The sequence below is a fragment of the Rissa tridactyla genome, chromosome 17 (genome assembly GCF_028500815.1).
Source record: "Rissa tridactyla isolate bRisTri1 chromosome 17, bRisTri1.patW.cur.20221130, whole genome shotgun sequence".
NCBI classification, from domain to species: Eukaryota; Metazoa; Chordata; class Aves; order Charadriiformes; family Laridae; genus Rissa; species Rissa tridactyla.
The window spans coordinates 2,411,971-2,431,389 of NC_071482.1; the positions used below are offsets into that span (position 1 = coordinate 2,411,971).

At 38.1% G+C, this 19,419-nt stretch overlaps 1 protein-coding gene across 2 annotated transcripts in view; it reads right to left on the reverse strand.

Annotated features, from left to right (window-relative positions):
- The window catches only part of SIK2 (salt inducible kinase 2), a 57,065-nt gene that overhangs the window by 24,504 nt on the left and 13,142 nt on the right, over positions 1–19,419 (reverse strand). For both annotated transcript variants that reach the window (XM_054223261.1, XM_054223260.1), the window contains exons 3-4: positions 18,388–18,451; positions 7,857–8,018 (exon numbers count right to left, since the gene is read on the reverse strand). In XM_054223261.1, coding sequence (XP_054079236.1) covers positions 7,857–8,018; positions 18,388–18,451 — 226 coding nt within the window. The remainder of the gene's footprint in view (positions 1–7,856; positions 8,019–18,387; positions 18,452–19,419) is intronic.

A 19,419-nucleotide genomic window follows, 5' to 3' on the forward strand; every position in this document is an offset into this window, starting at 1 on the left:
ACTTAAGCAAACTGCTTGGTAAAGGGCCTCTGGGGCATAAATAACTTTGAAACAGTTATATTTCATCATTTTTCTTAACAGATTTGTTTTAGACTCATCTTCTAGGCAGCATAGTAGTATTTGGTGGATTGATTACTTTAAAAATCTGACTAGAAATTTGAGGACTTTTAAAAAGATAAACTCTAGTTCAAATATGAATGACTGAGTTTGCTGGAAACAGTGATTGATTAAATCGGATCTACAGTCATGCTAGGTCCTTAGAGATTTATGTATCTGTGTGCTGACTGCTAATGATGAGCTGTCATTTTTGTGATGACACTCTTTTCCCTCATCTATTTTTGCATTGTCAACAATCAAACGGGAAACTTAAAAGACAAATATTTAAGCTTCATTCTACCCTTTTAACCCAATGTCCCAAAATTAATATTGTACTCCGGATAATTAACATACTTTCTTACAGGAGAACATCTTACATTGTAAATAGCTGGTACAGGTGGAACCCTCAAGTGGTTAAATCTCCAACATCAGTCCAAGGTCTCTGTATTTGTTCAAAGTCAGAAAATCAGATACCCAATCTCACAGCAATGAACTTTTGGCACTTGTCCATAATCAAAGAAGAGCCCCACTGCCTATCAGTAAGGAGGCTACAATGCCAGAAAGACTATTTGAAGGTCACCCCACAAGAGACCCATAACAGTGTCATGCTCTGCAAGCACATAGAATGCCTGACAGTTGCGTGAACTGTTATGCAATGGCATCCTGGCACGTCACCATACTCTGGAGGTGCAAATGGTCAAGGTCAGCTCAGATTCCAAATCTACATAGGAAACACTGCATATAACATTCATGCTATCCTTCCTTTTACATCCTCCTTCAGCTCTGAAACAACTGCAACTTCAGCTGTAATAACAGAGGGGGAAACAACAAAATCTTCTACATAAAAGAAAAATCCCCCAATTGCTGTACGTCACCTGCCTTTTTCCTATCATAGCTACGCTTTTGTTGTGAATTCTTTTATTCTCTATGAGGAGACTTTTCTTCACACATAATTGGCTTGGCAACCTTGACAATACTTCAGGAGACATGAAGCAATTTATTCTCTCAGAAGCATTTTGCCATCTGTGTAGGTGTCATTAAATCTGATCTCTCCGTTCACTTATCTTGAATTTGTCAGATTTTCAACATCCTCTTAGTACTGTAGGTAAACATCAATCTTTATCTCTGAACTGCAGCTCCTATTCAGGTGCCACCCTCATAAATCTTCATATCAGATTCACACAAGTACATGCACGTAATATTTGTAAGCACAGCTCTAGAAAGCATGACCTGCTTAGAAATACACAAGATTTCAATTCCTAAGAAAGTGAAACTCTGCCTATCCAGGCTGGATTTACAGTTAGCTATTTGGTGAATGTGAGCATGTGAGAGCCACTTCAAAAAGAAACATGAACAAATCTGAACAGCAAAAGACAGAATAGAGTCTTTAAGTATGACCGATCAATATAAGAGAAGCTTCCTGTTTAGGATTAGGATTTTTGGTTTTTTACTATTATCTTTACATGCTTGATTTCATAACACATAATAATTTTATTTATCGTTACCAAAAGTAGCTCAAGAGCAAGGATATCTTAGAACTAAATGGCATGATCCTTGCAAGGCTGTTACCTTTAGTCCCTCTCTGGGCAATAGAATTATAGAACTTACGCTGTTGAGACAGTGCTTGACTGGGTGGAACAGCAACAATTGGCTTGCATCTGATAGTCTTGTGACAGCATAGACGATTAAGTTTTATTAGGCAAATCCACGTATGAAAGGTTGATACACAATTGATACTAGAAAGAGTAGCTAAGGATGCACTCTGTACAAGCACTAATACAACACTGGCTGCTGGGGTTTGGGCATAGGGACGTGCACACAGGGAACAGGCTGCAGAAAATGGCCAGCCTGGTATACTCTCCCTGTCACTGCTAGATGGATCTGACCCAGTACGGAATTCCTCATGAGTCTGTGTACTTGTCTAGGAGTATGTGGTATGTGTCTTATAAACCTGGAAAATGGTTCCTTCATTCTGTCTTTGATCTGCAGTTTTAAACCTTCTATTTCTTCCATTTTTCATGGTAATGAACACCAGTATTCTTTAGTTATGAATTTTTGCTGAAAAAATAGCATGCATTAACAGTACAAACCACAATAAAAGGCACCTACTAATGCATACTGGACTTTTTCATGTAACATAGGACTTAAAAACAGTGTTGTATATTTCAGCAATCTGCTCTTATCTTTAGAAATCCAATTATATTATATTGTTGGAGAAAATTACCTGTGCGGGGAGATCAGCATTATTTGTTAGAGTACATAAATTATTATGGTTACCTCTTTTTGTTTCCGTTTTGCTTTCTACACTTGTGCCTTCAAATGATGTTAAGCCATTTCTTAAGAACTCAAGAATTAATAGCATCCATGAAAGCCATTTCAAAGAAGTTAAAGATTTAGATAGGATACTGGATGCTTGGTCCATTGGGCTTCCTCAATTTTTAATTATTTTACTGTTGGTTTAGTTGTCCCACTTTTTGGAGTGTTGGAATGGCCAGGATTCAATTAAGCACAAAGCAATCGCTAGTCTCTTATTCTCTCTTTCCCCCTCCACCTTGTTTCTACTTTGCAATTGCTGATTTACCAGAATCATTATGGATCAAAGGTAATAGTTTTTAACCTAAGAACAATGTTAAGATTTCGCATTCCGGAGAAATGGATTTTACGAACGTTACTGGTGTTTAAGGAGAAAATGTGCCAGCCCTCAAAAAAAAATGCCAGACACAGAATTCAAAGAGGACTGAAATTGGACTCGTTACCAGAGGACTGAGATTATAGAATGGAGTGATCTTTATCTTCTTAACATTTGCCTGAATCTGCACATTAAAAAAATATGATCATTTGCAGCATTGTGTTCAGCTGAATAAACTCTGTGTTTGTGCAATCTGCAAATATTGGCTCTCAACATTTGCGGTATTTTATTTCTCAATCTCATTACCCCCTTTAGAATAATCTTGACTTTAGAAAGGTATAATTTCTTGAACATACATCATTTAAATGGAATCTGTTTTCCTGTTAAAAATGGAACCAGACTAAGATTTCAGACCCATTTGCAATTTGAGAAATGGAAGCTCCCTGCCAGAGCCACTGCAACTTCTGCTGTGCATCTAGCAATATGAGGTAGTCTCTAATTTGTACCTCTAAAAATCCTTTAGAAGGGATACCCGCTTCAGAGCTATAATTAATCCATTCTTCTAAAATTACCAACAGAATTCAATCTGCCTGGCTCCACAGAGCCACATGGATCTTTTGTTATAATAGTAATATGAGCAAAGGAGATTACCGTGAGAGAGGTACTGATAAAGGAAAGGTATGAGTGTGTTAGAAACAAACCTGACCCACTTCATGAACTGAATGCTGATCAGCCAGTTCTGACGTCAATGCATATTTTACTGTCCACCAGCAAGACAAACCAGCACTACAGCCTACTTCAAAATAACAGTCTCTCCTACCTTATCTGGTTCAAACACAGTAGCTTTACCACCAAGATGGCATGATTTCTGCAGACATCTATAAGGCATCGCAATCTGGCAGTTTTGTGGGGCTGGAAATATACAGAGAGAGGCTCACTATCCCATCCTCAGTTCAAAGCTGTATTTAATTTTCACAAATGCACAGATGTTTCCCTGTACAGACAATGCGCAAGTTTTATTTGATGACAGCATAGCGTATCAGTGATCAGTAACTGAAATCCAGTCCCTATGATCCCTTCAAAAACCAGCAAAATGTAAAGGGTACGTGAACAATCCAGCTATCTACAGGCACTAACTTTGAGAAGAACAAACAAGGTTTACCTTGTTAGTGCTAAAAAAAATTCGATGTCAAACCTGATGGAGACTGCTTGGTATGGCGTTCTTGAGCCACAACCTTCTTAGTGGACATTTTATCTGACTAATGCCTTCTTTTACGTTACTTATGCTAAAATTTAAGCTTGAGGTTTTTGCTCCCAACTACCTAGCTCTTCTAGAAAATAATAGTTTATCAAAGCTCTTGCCTCAAGGTCTTTACACATCCTCTGTTTCTTGTCTAGTTACTAAGACTGAAAGATCCTTTGAGTTCTATCTATCTTCTTTCTTTTAGAGCAATATTAACACAAAACTGTTACATTTCAGTCCAGCCTCCTTGTTTAAGCATACAAGGTGCAGTCTCATGAGCTCAAGTTTTAGGAACACTGATTTTTGAATCTTAGTTTATCCTCCTGGTAGCTGAGATACAGAAGTAACTTTATGCATGTTTCTGTATTTGACTAAAAAAATGTTGTATTTTAAAGAGTAAAAGCTTCAATAAAAGTCTCAGAAGTATAAGAATGAATCAAGCAGTCCATTGGAAGTTAGGAAGAGCCTGGAATGGCCACGAGCATTTATGTGGATTTCATAGCTGCCCGGAGTGATCAGCAAGGGACAGCCCTGTGTACAGTGCTGGGGTCCAATGCAAACACTGACAGAGCAGAGCTTTCTGTCAAAATAATCCATCAATTACTGTGTTGTCTTTCAATTGCTTGATTAATTTGAATTAGAGAGTAATTCTAGCTATCAGAGTTGGGATCCTGGCTGCCCTTTGTTCTTCCACAGTTTAATAAATGAACCATGAAGAATACGAACCACTGGTAGAGACTGTTCTTGGGGATCTGCACAGCACCAGGTAACTCCAAAAGCACAGATAAACCATTCTGTGGAATTCCTCTATCTCTTTAATAGAGAAAAATAAAACAACTGACTCGTCATAAATCACTACAAACTTTCTAGCGGTCATAACTTTCCTCCAGCTACTTTATCACCAAAGCTGGACATGGGAATTGCTATCAATCTGATAAAGTTTGACAAAGATACCTGAAAAAATCATACCGTAAGAATCACTGCCAGTTAACGTGATCGTTTACGTACAGACCGCCTACAATTAACTTTCAGTAATACATAGGTAGAGCACAAGAGCAGCTAAGAGGAGGAAAGAGACAGCAGCAGCTGATAGAATCTAGTAACTACCATTCATCAATGCTTTTATTTGAGCCCGTGGAGAACCTACGCATTGAAATTCCCTGCGACACAACAGTTCATGTCTCTAACCTTTCTTCGGTTAACGGCTCTCCCGAGATGCCTCTGAAGTAGTGTTTTTGTAAGCCTGTGTCATGCTTGCACTGCAGCGTTCAGGGAGGCAGGGAACTTGCATCCCCGCAGTGCTAAGGACATCACGAAAAGAATACCTCTGAATACGGTCCCTCTCCAGTGCAGCTGAGGCCCCTGAGGAGCACTGAATAACTATGCCAGGCTGAACGTGACAGGTTACAGTGCAGAACACTGATGTAGACGAAAAGAAATTACAAGAGATAGAATATGGTGGTGAAAATGGGGAGAAGAGTGGCAGATCCAGAAGTCAAGGAAAGAAAGCATAGATGAACAATAGCACAAAAATTCCCTTATATTTAGTTCAGTTACTCAGGGTAAGTGGGGTCCATGTGGCTTGCAGCCCTTAGACACAGTACTTACTGAAGCCATATATTGTCCTGGTAAATACAACTGTATGTCAGTCAAATCTCCAGGTGCTATGACTGTGAGTAGCTGCTAGAAATAAATGCAAGTTTGAAATCAGAAGTGAGAAAAGAAGAAATACTCTACAAATGGTAGTGCTGATGAACTCGCTAGATTAAAGCTCAACACAGTATTAAACCCTTTCACTGTCAAATTTACAGCCTTATTACCAACAGCTGTGAGCAAACACTACAATGATCCTACTAGTTTTCAGAATTTTGAGATATTGCCACCAATTCAATCTCGATGTTATTAGTTATTATAATTGGGCCACTTCATTATCTCCATCCCAATTGTTTTGTTAGCTTTCTTCATTTATCAAATGCCATAAAAATAAGAACTTATACCAGAACTGCATCTCCCTGCTACAACAGTTGCAAAACCCTTTTACTTCATCTGATGGTAGCTTTTAATATTTCTACAGTTCAACATTAATACAAAAGCCCACAATAGAATAGAGAAAATTAAAAGATAACCATAAACAGTTTAATATCAAATGAAATGAAAAAGACTGCAAAGACTCTGCAATTAATTTATATAAAGTGTTAAATAACAATTTTTACAGCTTTTATAAGCCTGCTGTAAAATTCCCACTCTGGGATGCTAAAGAGCCATGAAATACAGAGAACATGCCAAAGAGCAGATTAATAGGCTTCCCTCTCTAGCTTCAGAGAATACGTTTTCCACACTGTTCCTTCTCCGCCTTGCATTCAGATTTGATAACAAGCAGTAGCCTAATACTCTATGAAAGTCATGGTTCTGTAACTCATAGCTGTATTTTCCTTTTCCTCAATTTTAATTTATCTGTTACTTCACCTTTCTGTAAACTCTTAAACCATGTGAAAAAGGAGCTTTAGGTACAGAGGTGGCAGGTAAAGGAATGAAGAAATAAACGTTTTAAATATATAGACAAAACCAAAGGTCAATACAAAAGCAACACATAGATCCAGGATCTGGGAAAGCTGCTCCATTAATACATACATTGATAAGAAATCCTTCTTAGTGCATCAGTAAAATCCCTTTTCATAAGCAAAGATAACCTATGTTGTTTTGGTTTGGTTTTTTTTGATAAAGGAACCCATAGTAATTGCTAACTTTAAAGAGAATAAAATTCTTGCTCAAGAAATAGTTTTCATCTCAAAGGTCAGTGCTTATTTTAAAAGACTGTAGATTTCCCGTTCTGATAAAGATGATTTTAAAGGATTTAAAACATTTTTGCTGAGGGTGAAGTTAATCCCCAGAATTAATAGCCTAGTCTTCCCAATGTTCGGCATAGTATTGCAGAGAAAGGGGTGAATCCTTGTGACACAGATGGTAACCAGTTAAACAGCTGTTAACTTTTCCCTTAAAAATCTTTAAGAACACTGTCTCCATACTCCATAGACAAAAAGGAGCACATCTTTTGAAGAGCTGCTGGCACACTTAAAGCTTTTCTGTAATTTTATCCTTACAGAAAGCATCAGAGATCAAGATACATTTCCAGTTCATCCATTTCAGAAATGCCAGAGAGGAAATTCAGGGGTAAAATAATCCAGCAGTGATTTACAACTCAGAAATGTTTTATCACTTTACCTTTCTCAGCTGGATTGGCTATCTATTGGCACTTCCTTCTCAGAACTAGCAAGCTTACTCCTATACAAACCAGCTTCTTACAGCTGTTAGCCTTCCTTTCCTGCTCCCATATTACCCACAACTGAAGTTCAACAGTCCTCCAAATCAAGATGTTATCTAGCTTTCCCATTTCAAGTGTCGCTGGGCTAAAGTCAGTACGGAAGGATTTGTGGAATTGTAACAAGTTGACAACCGACAAAATGATTTCCATTGCTAGCAACATCTGCTGTGTCTAAATTTATAATTAAAATGAAATCATGCATGCAAAAAGAAAAAAAAAAATCAATAAGCTTCCATTTTGAGTTTTTCTAATGTTGAAAGAAGTTATTTGATTAACTGTTTTAACCTGAACATCTGGCAGCATTATAGACATGTTGTAACACCCACAAAAAAAGACTAGAACTCTAAAAATTATTTCCTTTTTCCTGAAAGTATAATAGAGCTAATTTAGGAATTATTTTAGCTACATCTACTGTGATATCCATAATGCAAAAATATTATGTGTATTACCTCTCCGATTTTCTGTACCTTAAGCACAGCAGGATATCTCGGGCAGCAGCAACTGAATTACTGGAACAGCCTCCATAAAAATAAGGTGTTACTGAATATCATCTACATTCTGAGTACCTGCTATTTTGATGTTCATGTTGTTGTCAAGCAAAAGATTTTCAGCCTTCAGGTCACGGTGAACAATCTTTCGACCATGGCAATACTCCACTGCTGAGAGGATCTGCCAGAATTTGCGCCTGGCCTCAGACTCACTTAGACGGCCATGGCTGGCGAGGTAATCTGTTAAAATAAAGCAAGTTTAAATGGATTAGACAGCAAGCAACAACCCTGAAACAAAATGATTTCTCTCAAATAGTTAGCACTAGGAAACTCAATTAGTATTTCAGCCAATCCCAGTGTCTAACCCATTATTCCCACACCCTCCCCTGCAAAAGAATGGAAAAAAAGTAAGAAAAAGCTGCTGCATAGTGAAACTCTACTCTCTCTTCCTTCTTTTATAGTTTCCCGACTATTCTGATAAATATTTTCATATAACACAAGTCCTGTGGAATGGGGAATACTTGGAATAACTGGCTTCACCATCATGAGGTACTTTAAGCTTTAACCTCTTATCAGTTCACAGAAGCTTCACGCCACACAGAAGCTGTGTAGTGGCTAAACGTTATTTTTTCTCTGGAAATAAAACAAGTACTCATAAGGTACCCATCCTGACCTCCCTCTCATCTTCATTGCATCACAAGCAGAAAGAACATTTTGTTTGCGTATTTGATTATGCTGTAAAAACTAATGTTACCCCTGAAACAAATGATAGCTCTGATGAAACTGAAGACTTCATTTGTCCTCGGGAACAACAACAAGTGAAGCAGCAGCTGTGTGAGTCCTGAGAGAAACAGTTTCTATAGCCAGTTCTTTCTCTTATGAGGCATAAAATCAAAGAATCAACTGTTAGGATGGTTTTAGAATTGTCTTCAAGATCCTACAAAGAATGCAGTTAACGGACAAGGTGCAGCAAACACATATAGTTATTGTACTCAGTGATCACAGGCAAGGACTAAGCCTATAGACACGTAGCAATCTCCAGTCACTTACTGCATCACAACTAGTACTGAAGTTACACAAAAAAACAGTGACCAAGAACTAAACTACTGGAGCTGCCTCCAGCCCCTTCTAATTATCATTAATAGAGAAAGTCCCATGAAGAGGAATCATCATTTACAGACATATTCATACACAAACATTTCTGTCTATATTCAGTTAACAGGTTAAAACAGTGGCTTCTGCAAGTTGAAAACTGAACATGATGTAATGGAGGTTTTGAGCCTACTTTCGTTTGTAAGAATCTCTGACAAAATCCTTTAATGATTAACCAAATCTTCTAAGCTAGTTCTGTAATCTCAGTGATTCAAAAAGGATCATCTTGCCCAACACAATGCCAAAGCAGAATACTTGGCTTTGTTAGGCTGTGGTTTTTCTTTTTTGGTTGTTTTTGGTTTCGTTTTTTTTTTAATAAAACATTGTTTATGGGCTTTATAGGTGCTTGCAACATTTTCATTTAAGCTTTTCTGCTTTCTTTATGATAAGCAGAGAAGGCCTGAGCAGCTCACATTAAGCACACTCTAAAACCTGAAAACACATTTCCAGTAAAACTTCACCAACAGCGCACTTCTGCTTCATTGTTACTACAGATAAGGACAGAGGAATATCTTGTTCACAAGAAGGGGTCACAGACCCGCCCAAAAGTTATGAGAATTTTTGCAAATATTCAGAAAAACATGAAAAGGAAATTACTTGTTGTTGGATCATATAAAACTGACCACTTCACTGACCTTGCATTCTTACACATCACAAGTTCTCTGCTCTAGCGAGTACACTGAGTGAGTACACTGCCATGAAGTGCTCCAGACAGTGTCATATCAAAGTGACTTCTGAATTATATTTTCACTCATATGGTTTAAATAAACAAATGCAATCATCAATACACCATCTTCTTAATATGCTCAATAAAACAGGCTTATTTCAAAGATGTTTTATAGGGAGATCATTTAGGAGAAATTTCTATACCCCATTACTGAGGTAACTTAAGTTTGTTTTACTTGTGGTGAGACTGAAAAGATTTCATGCACTGCTCCTACTACCTCCCAAGCACATTCTGCAAGCACAGAGGTGGCTGCTCCTGAACCATCTGAATCATCAGACTAGACGCCTCAGTTGCAGTATATTCAATTCAGCATCCCTCAAAAAACATTTGTAAGCAAAGCACATTAGCTCTGATCTCTGGAACCTGCAGATCTAAAAACTCTCCTTAGAGCCTCTAACCTGAGTCTTAATGCACTTTCAGCTGCTTTAACTTGGCAAAGCACAAGAACAAACAAAAGCCTGTCAGTAATGGGAGATCATAATATTTGCAAGCTAAATATCATTCAGTCACAAAGTGACTGACAAATCATATGATATCAAGGTGAAGTCAGATATCAAAGGCACAAAGCTAAACTACACTGAATGCAAGCCAGCCCTTTAAGCTGTTAATCCATCATTTGTTAACAATGCAGCAAACAAGTTAATGAATCCAAGCTGTCATTTGCTTTTATGGCTCTAGCACCTCTGGATTTACTTAAAGATTACAAAACACCTTGGCCTTAAGTATTCCATCAAGTCTAGCAGTCTGCATGGAATAGGTCATTTATTCTGAAATAGACCGCTTTCTCTCCGGGAGAAGTAGAGCATACCAGTCTATCCAAATAGGTGAACGTACATGCAAGGATACTGTTTGTGCATTAACTAGCTTGCAAATAGGAAAGGTGAGATACAGGCAGCGTGCCAGCCCCTGGATTACAGAAACCAATTTAGACAGCTGAAATTTGCTAGAGACATTCTACCACAATAGCTAGAATCTGGACACTGTTCGAATATGTGTGTATATACTTCTGGAGCCAAGAAACATCACTCTATAGTTTTTACTGCAGATACCTAGAGCAAAGAATCCTGTTGTACCTTGCAAAGATCGATACAGTAAAGCTACCTATGCTTTCACAAACATATCCTCTGACAAATCTTACCCTCATGTCATACCCTCTGGCTATGTGTTTCTATGGTAGGTTTTTTTCATTTTTCTATAATAAAATAGAAACCAGAAGCTATCTTAGATTGAGCTGGATTCACAGCAGAATGCAGCAGGACTTCGGGCACAAGGCAGCTTCCTGTCCAGCCTTTTCAGTAGTTCCAAGTACATTTGTTTACTGGACAACTGAGAGGTTAAGATGGTGTTTACTTCACAACATACGACTCTGAGACATTGTCTGGCAAACCCAGTGGTCAATGCTTTTCATTTACAATACTATCCTTCATTTAGATAGACAATTGTACACATTTTTAATTTGGTATGTTAAGGCTCTGTTAAAGCGGCCCACACATACCCACGTGAGTACAGTGAAGGTTAATGAAGATAATTAAGGGACCAGAGTGCTTGTGATACAAGGGGAGGCCGAAAGAGCTGTGGGTATGTTCAGCCTAGGGAAAACATGGTGCAGAAGGAAATCTCATTGTCTGTATATGTACTGGACTGAAGGAAGACAACAAAGCCAAATTCTTCTCAGCAAAAGGCGCCAACTGAAACACAGGAAATTCAATTTAAACCTAAGAAAGAGTTCGGGTTTGGTTTTTTTTGTGCAGGTAGTCAAATGCTGCAACAGAGCAGGTAGAGACTGTACTCTCCATCCATGCTCCTGAGCAACCTGCTCTGGTTGACCCTGCTGAGCCGCAGGGCTGGAGTACACATTCTCTACAAATCCCTTCCAGCCTCAACTATTCTGTGATCTGGGTTCAGTGTAAGGCAGTCAAGACACCACTCATCCAGTTCAAGCATGGTAAGGAACAAATTATCCCATATTAAGGGACACATCATATTTCTAGTCTTACAAATGCCTATTAACAGAAGCAATCAGTGAGAATTTTAGCTAAGGAAATCAACATTAAACATTAGAAAGAATCTTCATAATTAAAAAAAAAACAACCCTCAGATCCTGAATAGCTTCATCTAGGAAGGTTACTGAATCTCTCTCTCAGGACATTTTCAAGAATGGTGCAGCTGACCTGCACCAAGGCTGAGACAAAGCAGATAGCTGCTCAAGCCCATTCTAGTCCAGCTTTCTGCATCTGTGCTCAAAACATGTATGTAATTGTCCAGGACTGCTAGGTAAACTGCTAGGTAAAACTAGGCTTTTGAAAGTACAGATATAATTAAATGCTAATACTTTTATAAATCAAAGCGATGTCTGATTGTCTCCTTTATGTGAAAGCATTTCTGGAGATACTTCAAGTTTATTCTTCACTGGAACAGGCACAAAATGCTGAGAAGTTGATGTTGTAAGCACAGTGGTTTATGCTATCAAACATGCCTCCTTAAAGTTTAGTATTTATGCTGAAATACTCTAAAAAAACTTGTAAGACCATCTTCTATATCACCAGAGCTGGGATACTGCAATATCACAAAGGACTAATTATGAGGGGAATCTCATTCTCAGCAAAAACTGGTTTGAGGACAAGAGAACATGACTTTGGCTTCCCGAATGAGTAGAGCAAAATCCAGAACAGAATTTAGGTCATTTGGTTAAACTGTTCTGAGTGTTTCTCTTAACTCATGCAAAGTGTCAATAAAATTAATACCACTTATTTTTTCCTTTGCACAACCAGTTACTGTACTTATTTAATGTAGGAGTGTTTTCACATGTAGCTGCTGTTTCACGTAAGAAATGTTTTTCCAAACATTTACCAGCCTCTCTGCAAGTCCAGTACTTTGCTATTCCAAAAATCAGATTTACATTGAGATCTACTTCTCGGGGATGTTTGATTTTGTGTATGTAGAAGATAAGACCCACCAGACTGCCTGGGCTGAACTATTTTCCCATACAAGCATTGGGCACACACTGTGAATGCATAAGAGCCACTAGCAAAAACAGGCTTAAGTCCCAAGGTACCCTTTGGGACAAGGGAGGCAGAGCATAAACAGGAGTGATTAAAGGAGCTCATTTTGCATTTCTGTGCATTAATGTCATTCCACAAGAGTTATTTTTTAATGTGGTGGTGGACGGCCTGATTGGCATCTGGCAAGATGAAGAAATATACATTTTTTTTGCATGGTGAATGCTTCTGAAAAATCTCAGAATACTCTTATGGTTCTTCACAGTAAAACAGAGATTGCTGTGTAAGAGTAGGAGTTTTGGCGTGATAATATAGCCTGACAGTACCCCATTATTTCCTGTAGGTTCTCTAAAAGGCAGCAAGGTTCTCACAACCTAATGCCTGATTGCAAAACAGACTGAAGGTTGTAAGGAACAGCTAAACAATCAGGAAAGTCAACTATGGGATGTAAGATAACAAAGTCAGCATGCAAACGCAGTGAAGGTCGTCTTCCCAGGCACCACGTCTGGCAGTTGAAATGTTTGCCTCTTAACTATTCCTTAGTCTTCCTCTTGTTCACATTTCTTGCATGAGGTACTAGAAAAATACATACATAGGTACAGTGACCCTGTCACAGTTACAAATCTTAAGTTAGACATAAATCACACAAGCTGATAGTTTGATCATGTTTACTGTTTTTAAAATGCACATGTAGTATGTCGGACATCAAGCAAGAGGGGGTAGAAACAACCATAACTGAAAGCTTGGATATTCCCTTTCCTCTTGATGAACAATTACATTGGGTTTAGGCTTAACAGTCAGCTTCCCACTCTGCAGCCTGGATTCTTGCAATATAAACAGTCACTGATGAGAAACTAAAGAATTAGTCCTTCAGAACAGGTTCGCTGTAGTTAGTTTAGCTAACAGATAAACTGCATTTCAGCTGTTTTAATGTCTTCTAGTGAGAGATGTTGAAGAAGGTTACAAGGTTGTGGCTGTAAAGATACTTTCAAAACCATAGCAGAAACAGATAGCTAACAGCTTAGTAGATCTGCAAAGTATTAAGCACAACTGAAACCTTTTAATTCAAATGTTTTACTAAGTCTAAAGACTTTCTTAAAACACAAGTCTAAAATGGAACAGCATTTGAAGTCTCTAAACACATTGACTGCAATGACATTAACTGGCAAAAGGCAAATTCAGAACTGCTGTTGAGTATGGAAAATTTGACTGAAGCTATGAAGATGGTGAAGAATGTTAGTTGGGGCGTTAAAAAACAATCCTGTCCATGAACTACCAGTCAGCACAATGAAGCAGAGTTGAAGAGACTCAGTGAGGTTTAATACCAGGCTACACCCAGCGAACTCAAAAGCCTGGCATGGACTTAAGGGTACATTTACCAGTTACCAACTATTGACAACTATCTTGGAGAGCATGCTATGGTCTTTAAAGTGTCTTATTCAAGAGGAAGATAGAAAAGGGACTTCTATAAACTCTCACAAATTTTGTACATCACTGAATAGCAAAGTTACTCAGAAGAGCAATCACAAAGGCTAACTTCAACTTAGGAAGTCTAATCTCTCCCAGCTCCTCCTATACTCAGAGAAGAAGTAAGAGGCTCCTCTGGAGGGTCAGTCAAAGCTGTGAACCAGCCCCCTGAGAAGCCTCTTGCTCCTCACTAATTACAGAGCGAACATACAGGAAGATCACCCCCGACAGACTGAAGTTTGTCTTTCTCATTATACTTCTCCCACCTCACTAGCTTTGGAGACAAAATTTAAATAATCTGCTCTTGCTCAAAGTGAGGTTTTGTTTGGTTTTTGGTTGTTTTCTTATTTTTTTTAATCCCCCCTTCAAGTGCAATCAAAGGTTAGTCAAAGAACAAAACGGAGCACAATTCTTAAGTGCTCTCTGGAGATTGATTAGAGAAAGAAAAAGCAGGTTCCACAGGTCTCTAACTGTCTTGCTTTACAAGAGAAAATGAAGTAAAATCCCCCAAGAAGCAGGATCATACATACCAAAATGTTAGAAGCTTTGAAGACACTTGTGTACAGGATTCTAGAAGAGCATCCCACTATTTGTGCTGTTTAAAAACTAATGTCATAAAAGGAAGACTTTATTTCACACATTGTTAGACTTGACATGGCAAATTCAACAGACCCAAAGAAGGATCAGGACAGGAAGGAGGAAAAGCTCATATAGTTTGAATCATCTTTCTACTTTTTTTTTTTTACTACCCTGTTTTTCTCTGCTTTCCAGTTACATCAAAATTGCCCTGGACATGATATCCTGCTTATGACACAAGCAATCCAATGGTAAGGATTTAAGGGAGGGGGGAGATAACCCAGAAACAAGGAGGAACTTTGAATGTTTGAGTTCTGTTTCCATGAAATCCATCCCCCCTCCCCCCAATGTAAAAAATAAAGATCAGCCAGGCTCCACCTCTTCGGCACTCCAATGACCAGGGCCCTTTACATGCTGAACTTTGTGCCATTGCCCTCTGAGTTCTTTCTGCCTGGTGATGTTGACTGACAGTTTCAGAGAAGCTCTCTCAGCAACTCTGATTTTGTTATTGTAACTAAAATGCATGTGAAAACTCTGAGTGCCTCGGTATCAAGCATAAAAAACTAATGAAATTAGCTTTCATTAAGCAAGCAAGGTGGTTAATTTAACACCTCAGTCCAATTCCTAAACAAAGCAACAGTACCTGCTATGTATGAGGTACTCCAGCTAAAGAGATTTTCTTTACCTTTTAGAATGTTTCTCCTCCTCTGCTATTTTTCTACTCCTTCCTCCTGTTTACTGTACTAGGACATGCTAGACTCATTCATGGAAAATAAACCCACTGTCCTGGGTACTGTTCAAACTTAAACCAAAGTTGTTATTCATACTGTGACTGATTGCTCTTCACCTAGCACTTACTGTTGTAGTGCACTTTCTGATTGAAAGCCTGTAGAAAAAATAGGAGAGACTTTTCCCCCTCTGAAATTCTAACATGTTTCTGCCTTACCTCATTTCTGCTTCCTTCTCCAAAAACATATATAACAGTGACAAATACAGACAACAGAATACCCCATCCTTAATTACAAAAGGCACTCTGAGAAATCGTTCCAATAAATCAGGAAACTGAACAATTTAGAAAAAACCTCTACAGAAATATTAATTCTCTAATAATGGATCCAGAAAGATTCCTTAATTATTTTAATGAGAAAACGAGGTCTAAGAGAATTAGCTAAACTATGTCTGAAACATACATTAAAGGATCTGCAAACAGGGAAAGTCTCAGAGCCCAAAAGGCTTTGCTTCTTCAGAATAAACTAAGAGTTTAAGTCAAAGTTTTACAGGAAATGATAAACATTAAAGCCAAGACAAATAAGAAGGCAAAAAGTCACCATTCAAGTTACTTCTAGAATCTTTAGCCATGCTGAATGAAGTTTTATATTTTTTGCCTTCTGTTAATTTGATTTTCATTATGACCTCCTCACTTTATCACAAAAAGCAGCAGCAGCAAAAAAACCCCTCAACTTCTGGCCACGTAAATGCAACTTAATAGTTAGAATCTTCACCAAGTTCTGAGAACATTTCATATAGGAAACCCTAAAACTACATAAAATAAACAAGCTTAACCTGATGTAGGTACAAAGGTAATTTTTAGATAGATTTTTAGCTTATCCTAATCACTGACGCAAGTCTGCATTCAAATCTTGCCAGATAAACAACCTCCAATGTTGTAGCTCCCAAGGCAAGCAATAAGATGAACAGAAAAAATTCAGAAGGAAAAAAAGAAAAAGAAAAAATTTGTAGGCCAGCCTGCAACTCATGGTTGGGCTTCAAGATTAGCACTGGTTTGAGAACAGCAGCTTAGAAGGTGAGAAAAACAGAATCCCTTTTCTTCTTACTCCGTGTTTCCAGACGGTAATCAGTGTAAAGCAAATCATGCTGTTCCTTCAGAGAAAAAACACAACACAAAAAACGAACCAACACAACCAAACACACATTCCTGAGAAACACACAAGATATCCAAAGACTACCACCCCCCAAAACATTCTAACATGCTGTATACAGAAACAGGAGTAAAACTGTTGGTATTTTATCATTCCAGCCTTATTTGAACATTGTCTTGCTATTCTGCAGGTTGTCAACTATTTCAAACAAGTTTATGAATAGCAAGCTCGTCTTTGATCAGAAGAACTCAAGCGCTCACAGATTTTTTTGTCACATGTGCAGGAGCTGAAAAAAGCATTTTTACTTTGATCACTAATATGTATTTTAAAGTTAAAGGTATTAACACAGGTCAGTTAAGTTAAAGGCACTAACACAGGTAAAAAATGAAATGCATCTACCTACTTAGTGTCACATTTCATGTGTTTCTTCTTTGTGGCCTAAAAAGGACCACTGCTATATATAGCAAGTTCTGGGAAAAAATTCAGCCTGTCCCTCCTCAAGAGGGCTTCACTGCTACCCTAGCCTCAATAGCTTAGAAAAATCCTAAACAATGACTTGGGATGTGTATGCACAGTACAGTGGTGGAAGACAAAATGCCCTAGAGATAACCGATAATGGCACAGCAGATACCACAAGCCTGACTTTTCAGAGCTATGACAGTTACTCAAGCTACACTGAAGGAGAGCTCAAAGGCCACAACCTGGCTGCCATAACCAGGTCTGTGTTACATATATGTAGAAGATTTTTTTTTTACTGCGCCAGTTACCACAATCAAGAAGGGAGACAAGAGTGCAGGAATCACCTTCAATACTAGAACACAAGCCTCAAAAACACAGTCTTGCTTTAACTTATTCAGTCCATAGCCCCTGGGAAGAGTAAAGGCAATGCACAGTCACTTCAAAAATTTCCTTTTACATAATCAGCAGCTGTAGATTTTAAAGTTTAGACCTCAATTCTTCAGGTCCTTCAAAACACTGAAGGGTCTCTGCTGTTCTGCACTTTGAGGGATCATGTACACTAAGATGGCTGAGCAAGTGTGAAGTGTTACCTGCTCAGAATATTTATATACTACAATTGTCCTGCACCAATTTAAATAACTTTTTCCAAAGAAACAGAATGAGATCTCTATTGTAGTCTAAGCTGAGCATTACATAACAAAAAAGTTGCATTGTGAAGTATTACAATTAAAAAAAAAATACTGTATTTCATATAAATTTAACACTGAGGTTCTGCTTGAGTGATGAGTTTGAGCCAAAGAACAAGAATTAATGTGAATTTGACTATGCAGGTCAACATGACAAACTAGAATTTTTATTATGAGTGTTACCCCAAGTCACACTGACACCCCCTCCTGCCCAACATGTTTTCCTGAAAACATATTTAAAATAATGCCTGATAAATCAGTACATAACTGCATAAGGAACAGATTCTTCAGTTTACCTGAAATACTGCATGGGCCACTATTCATTATCAAGCTAATCATTTAAATATAGTGTTGCATCTCAGCTCAATGCTGAAAACCTGGTAACTGTGTCAGTTGAGATGAGAATTTATCCTGCTCTGTTCTGCTTAACAAGCTATGTATTCTGCTGAAGGAACGTCAGTAATTTTAAACTTTTTTCCTTACGCTAGTGTACACTGTAACCGTTTTTCCTAAAATTCTTAGTTCTAAAATGAGAAAGTGACAGTTATCTCACACTTCTTGACAAATAAAGGAAAGTGACATACAGTAAAAGGGATCCTTGGGCAAGATAACTGCAATTGACAAACATTAAAATGTTGAACATGAAAATATTCTCTTGCTTACCGAAAATTTCTCCGTTTTTGGCAAATTCTGTCACAAGGTACAACATGCTTTTGGTCTCCATCACCTGTTGATGGAGAAATTGCACATGAGATTGATTGAGGGAAGAGCAAAAAGTAAACACACACCCAAATGGATACTTATTTTCATTGTTCTCTTCTGGTAAAGATGTGAAAGTCTTTGCCTTGCACATACAGTTATCACAGTCTTTCACTTCGTTTTTTCAAGTTATTTCAACAATTTCAAGGGGAGCATTTGCATGCTAAGCACAAGGACAAGCTTTAAATACTTCATGCTTGGGAAAGATGACTAGGGCTAACACTGTCAATAGTTCTCTAGTTATAGAAAGAAAAAAAAAAGGAAAAATACCAGATAAGCATCAGTCTTAAAACCTGGAAAAATTCAGGTAGAAGCACCACATCACAGTATCCCATTGTATAATCAGTCAGTACAACTACAGAACAATCACATCCTCTGGTGGGGGGAGGGAAAAAATAATAAAAATAAATCAGACTTTAAGCACCTTCTACTTTCTTTTCTGGCAAGTTCCAGCCTTCCTGTTACAAGAACAGACTACTCACAATTCAAAAACATGGGATGCTGGAAGGAATAGAGGGAAACAAACAGGAGAAAAGAAAGAGGGTAAGGGCAAGACTTCAAAACTTTTCCATGACCACTTTTTCATGGCCTTGAACAGAAAGACTTCACCCAACAATTCAAAACTCCATACTTCCATGATACAGGTTGGGAAACAGCAGCCCCATCAGTTATCTTGCAGCTTTCTTCCTAATTATCTACTCCTCAATTGCTTAGAGCACTACTCAGGAATGCATTGTACAAATACCATAATCAAAAGATAGACTGAAAGTGAAAAATCCTCTACTTGGAAATAAAAGAGTCATTTAGGACTGCCCTCCAGTACAACTCAGTAATTTCACCACCCAACACATTTTGGGGCTATTTCAATAACCACTGTAAAACAGTTTAGCCTGAGCTGTCTGTGGACAAGACTTCCTTCAATTTGATTTTTGTGTT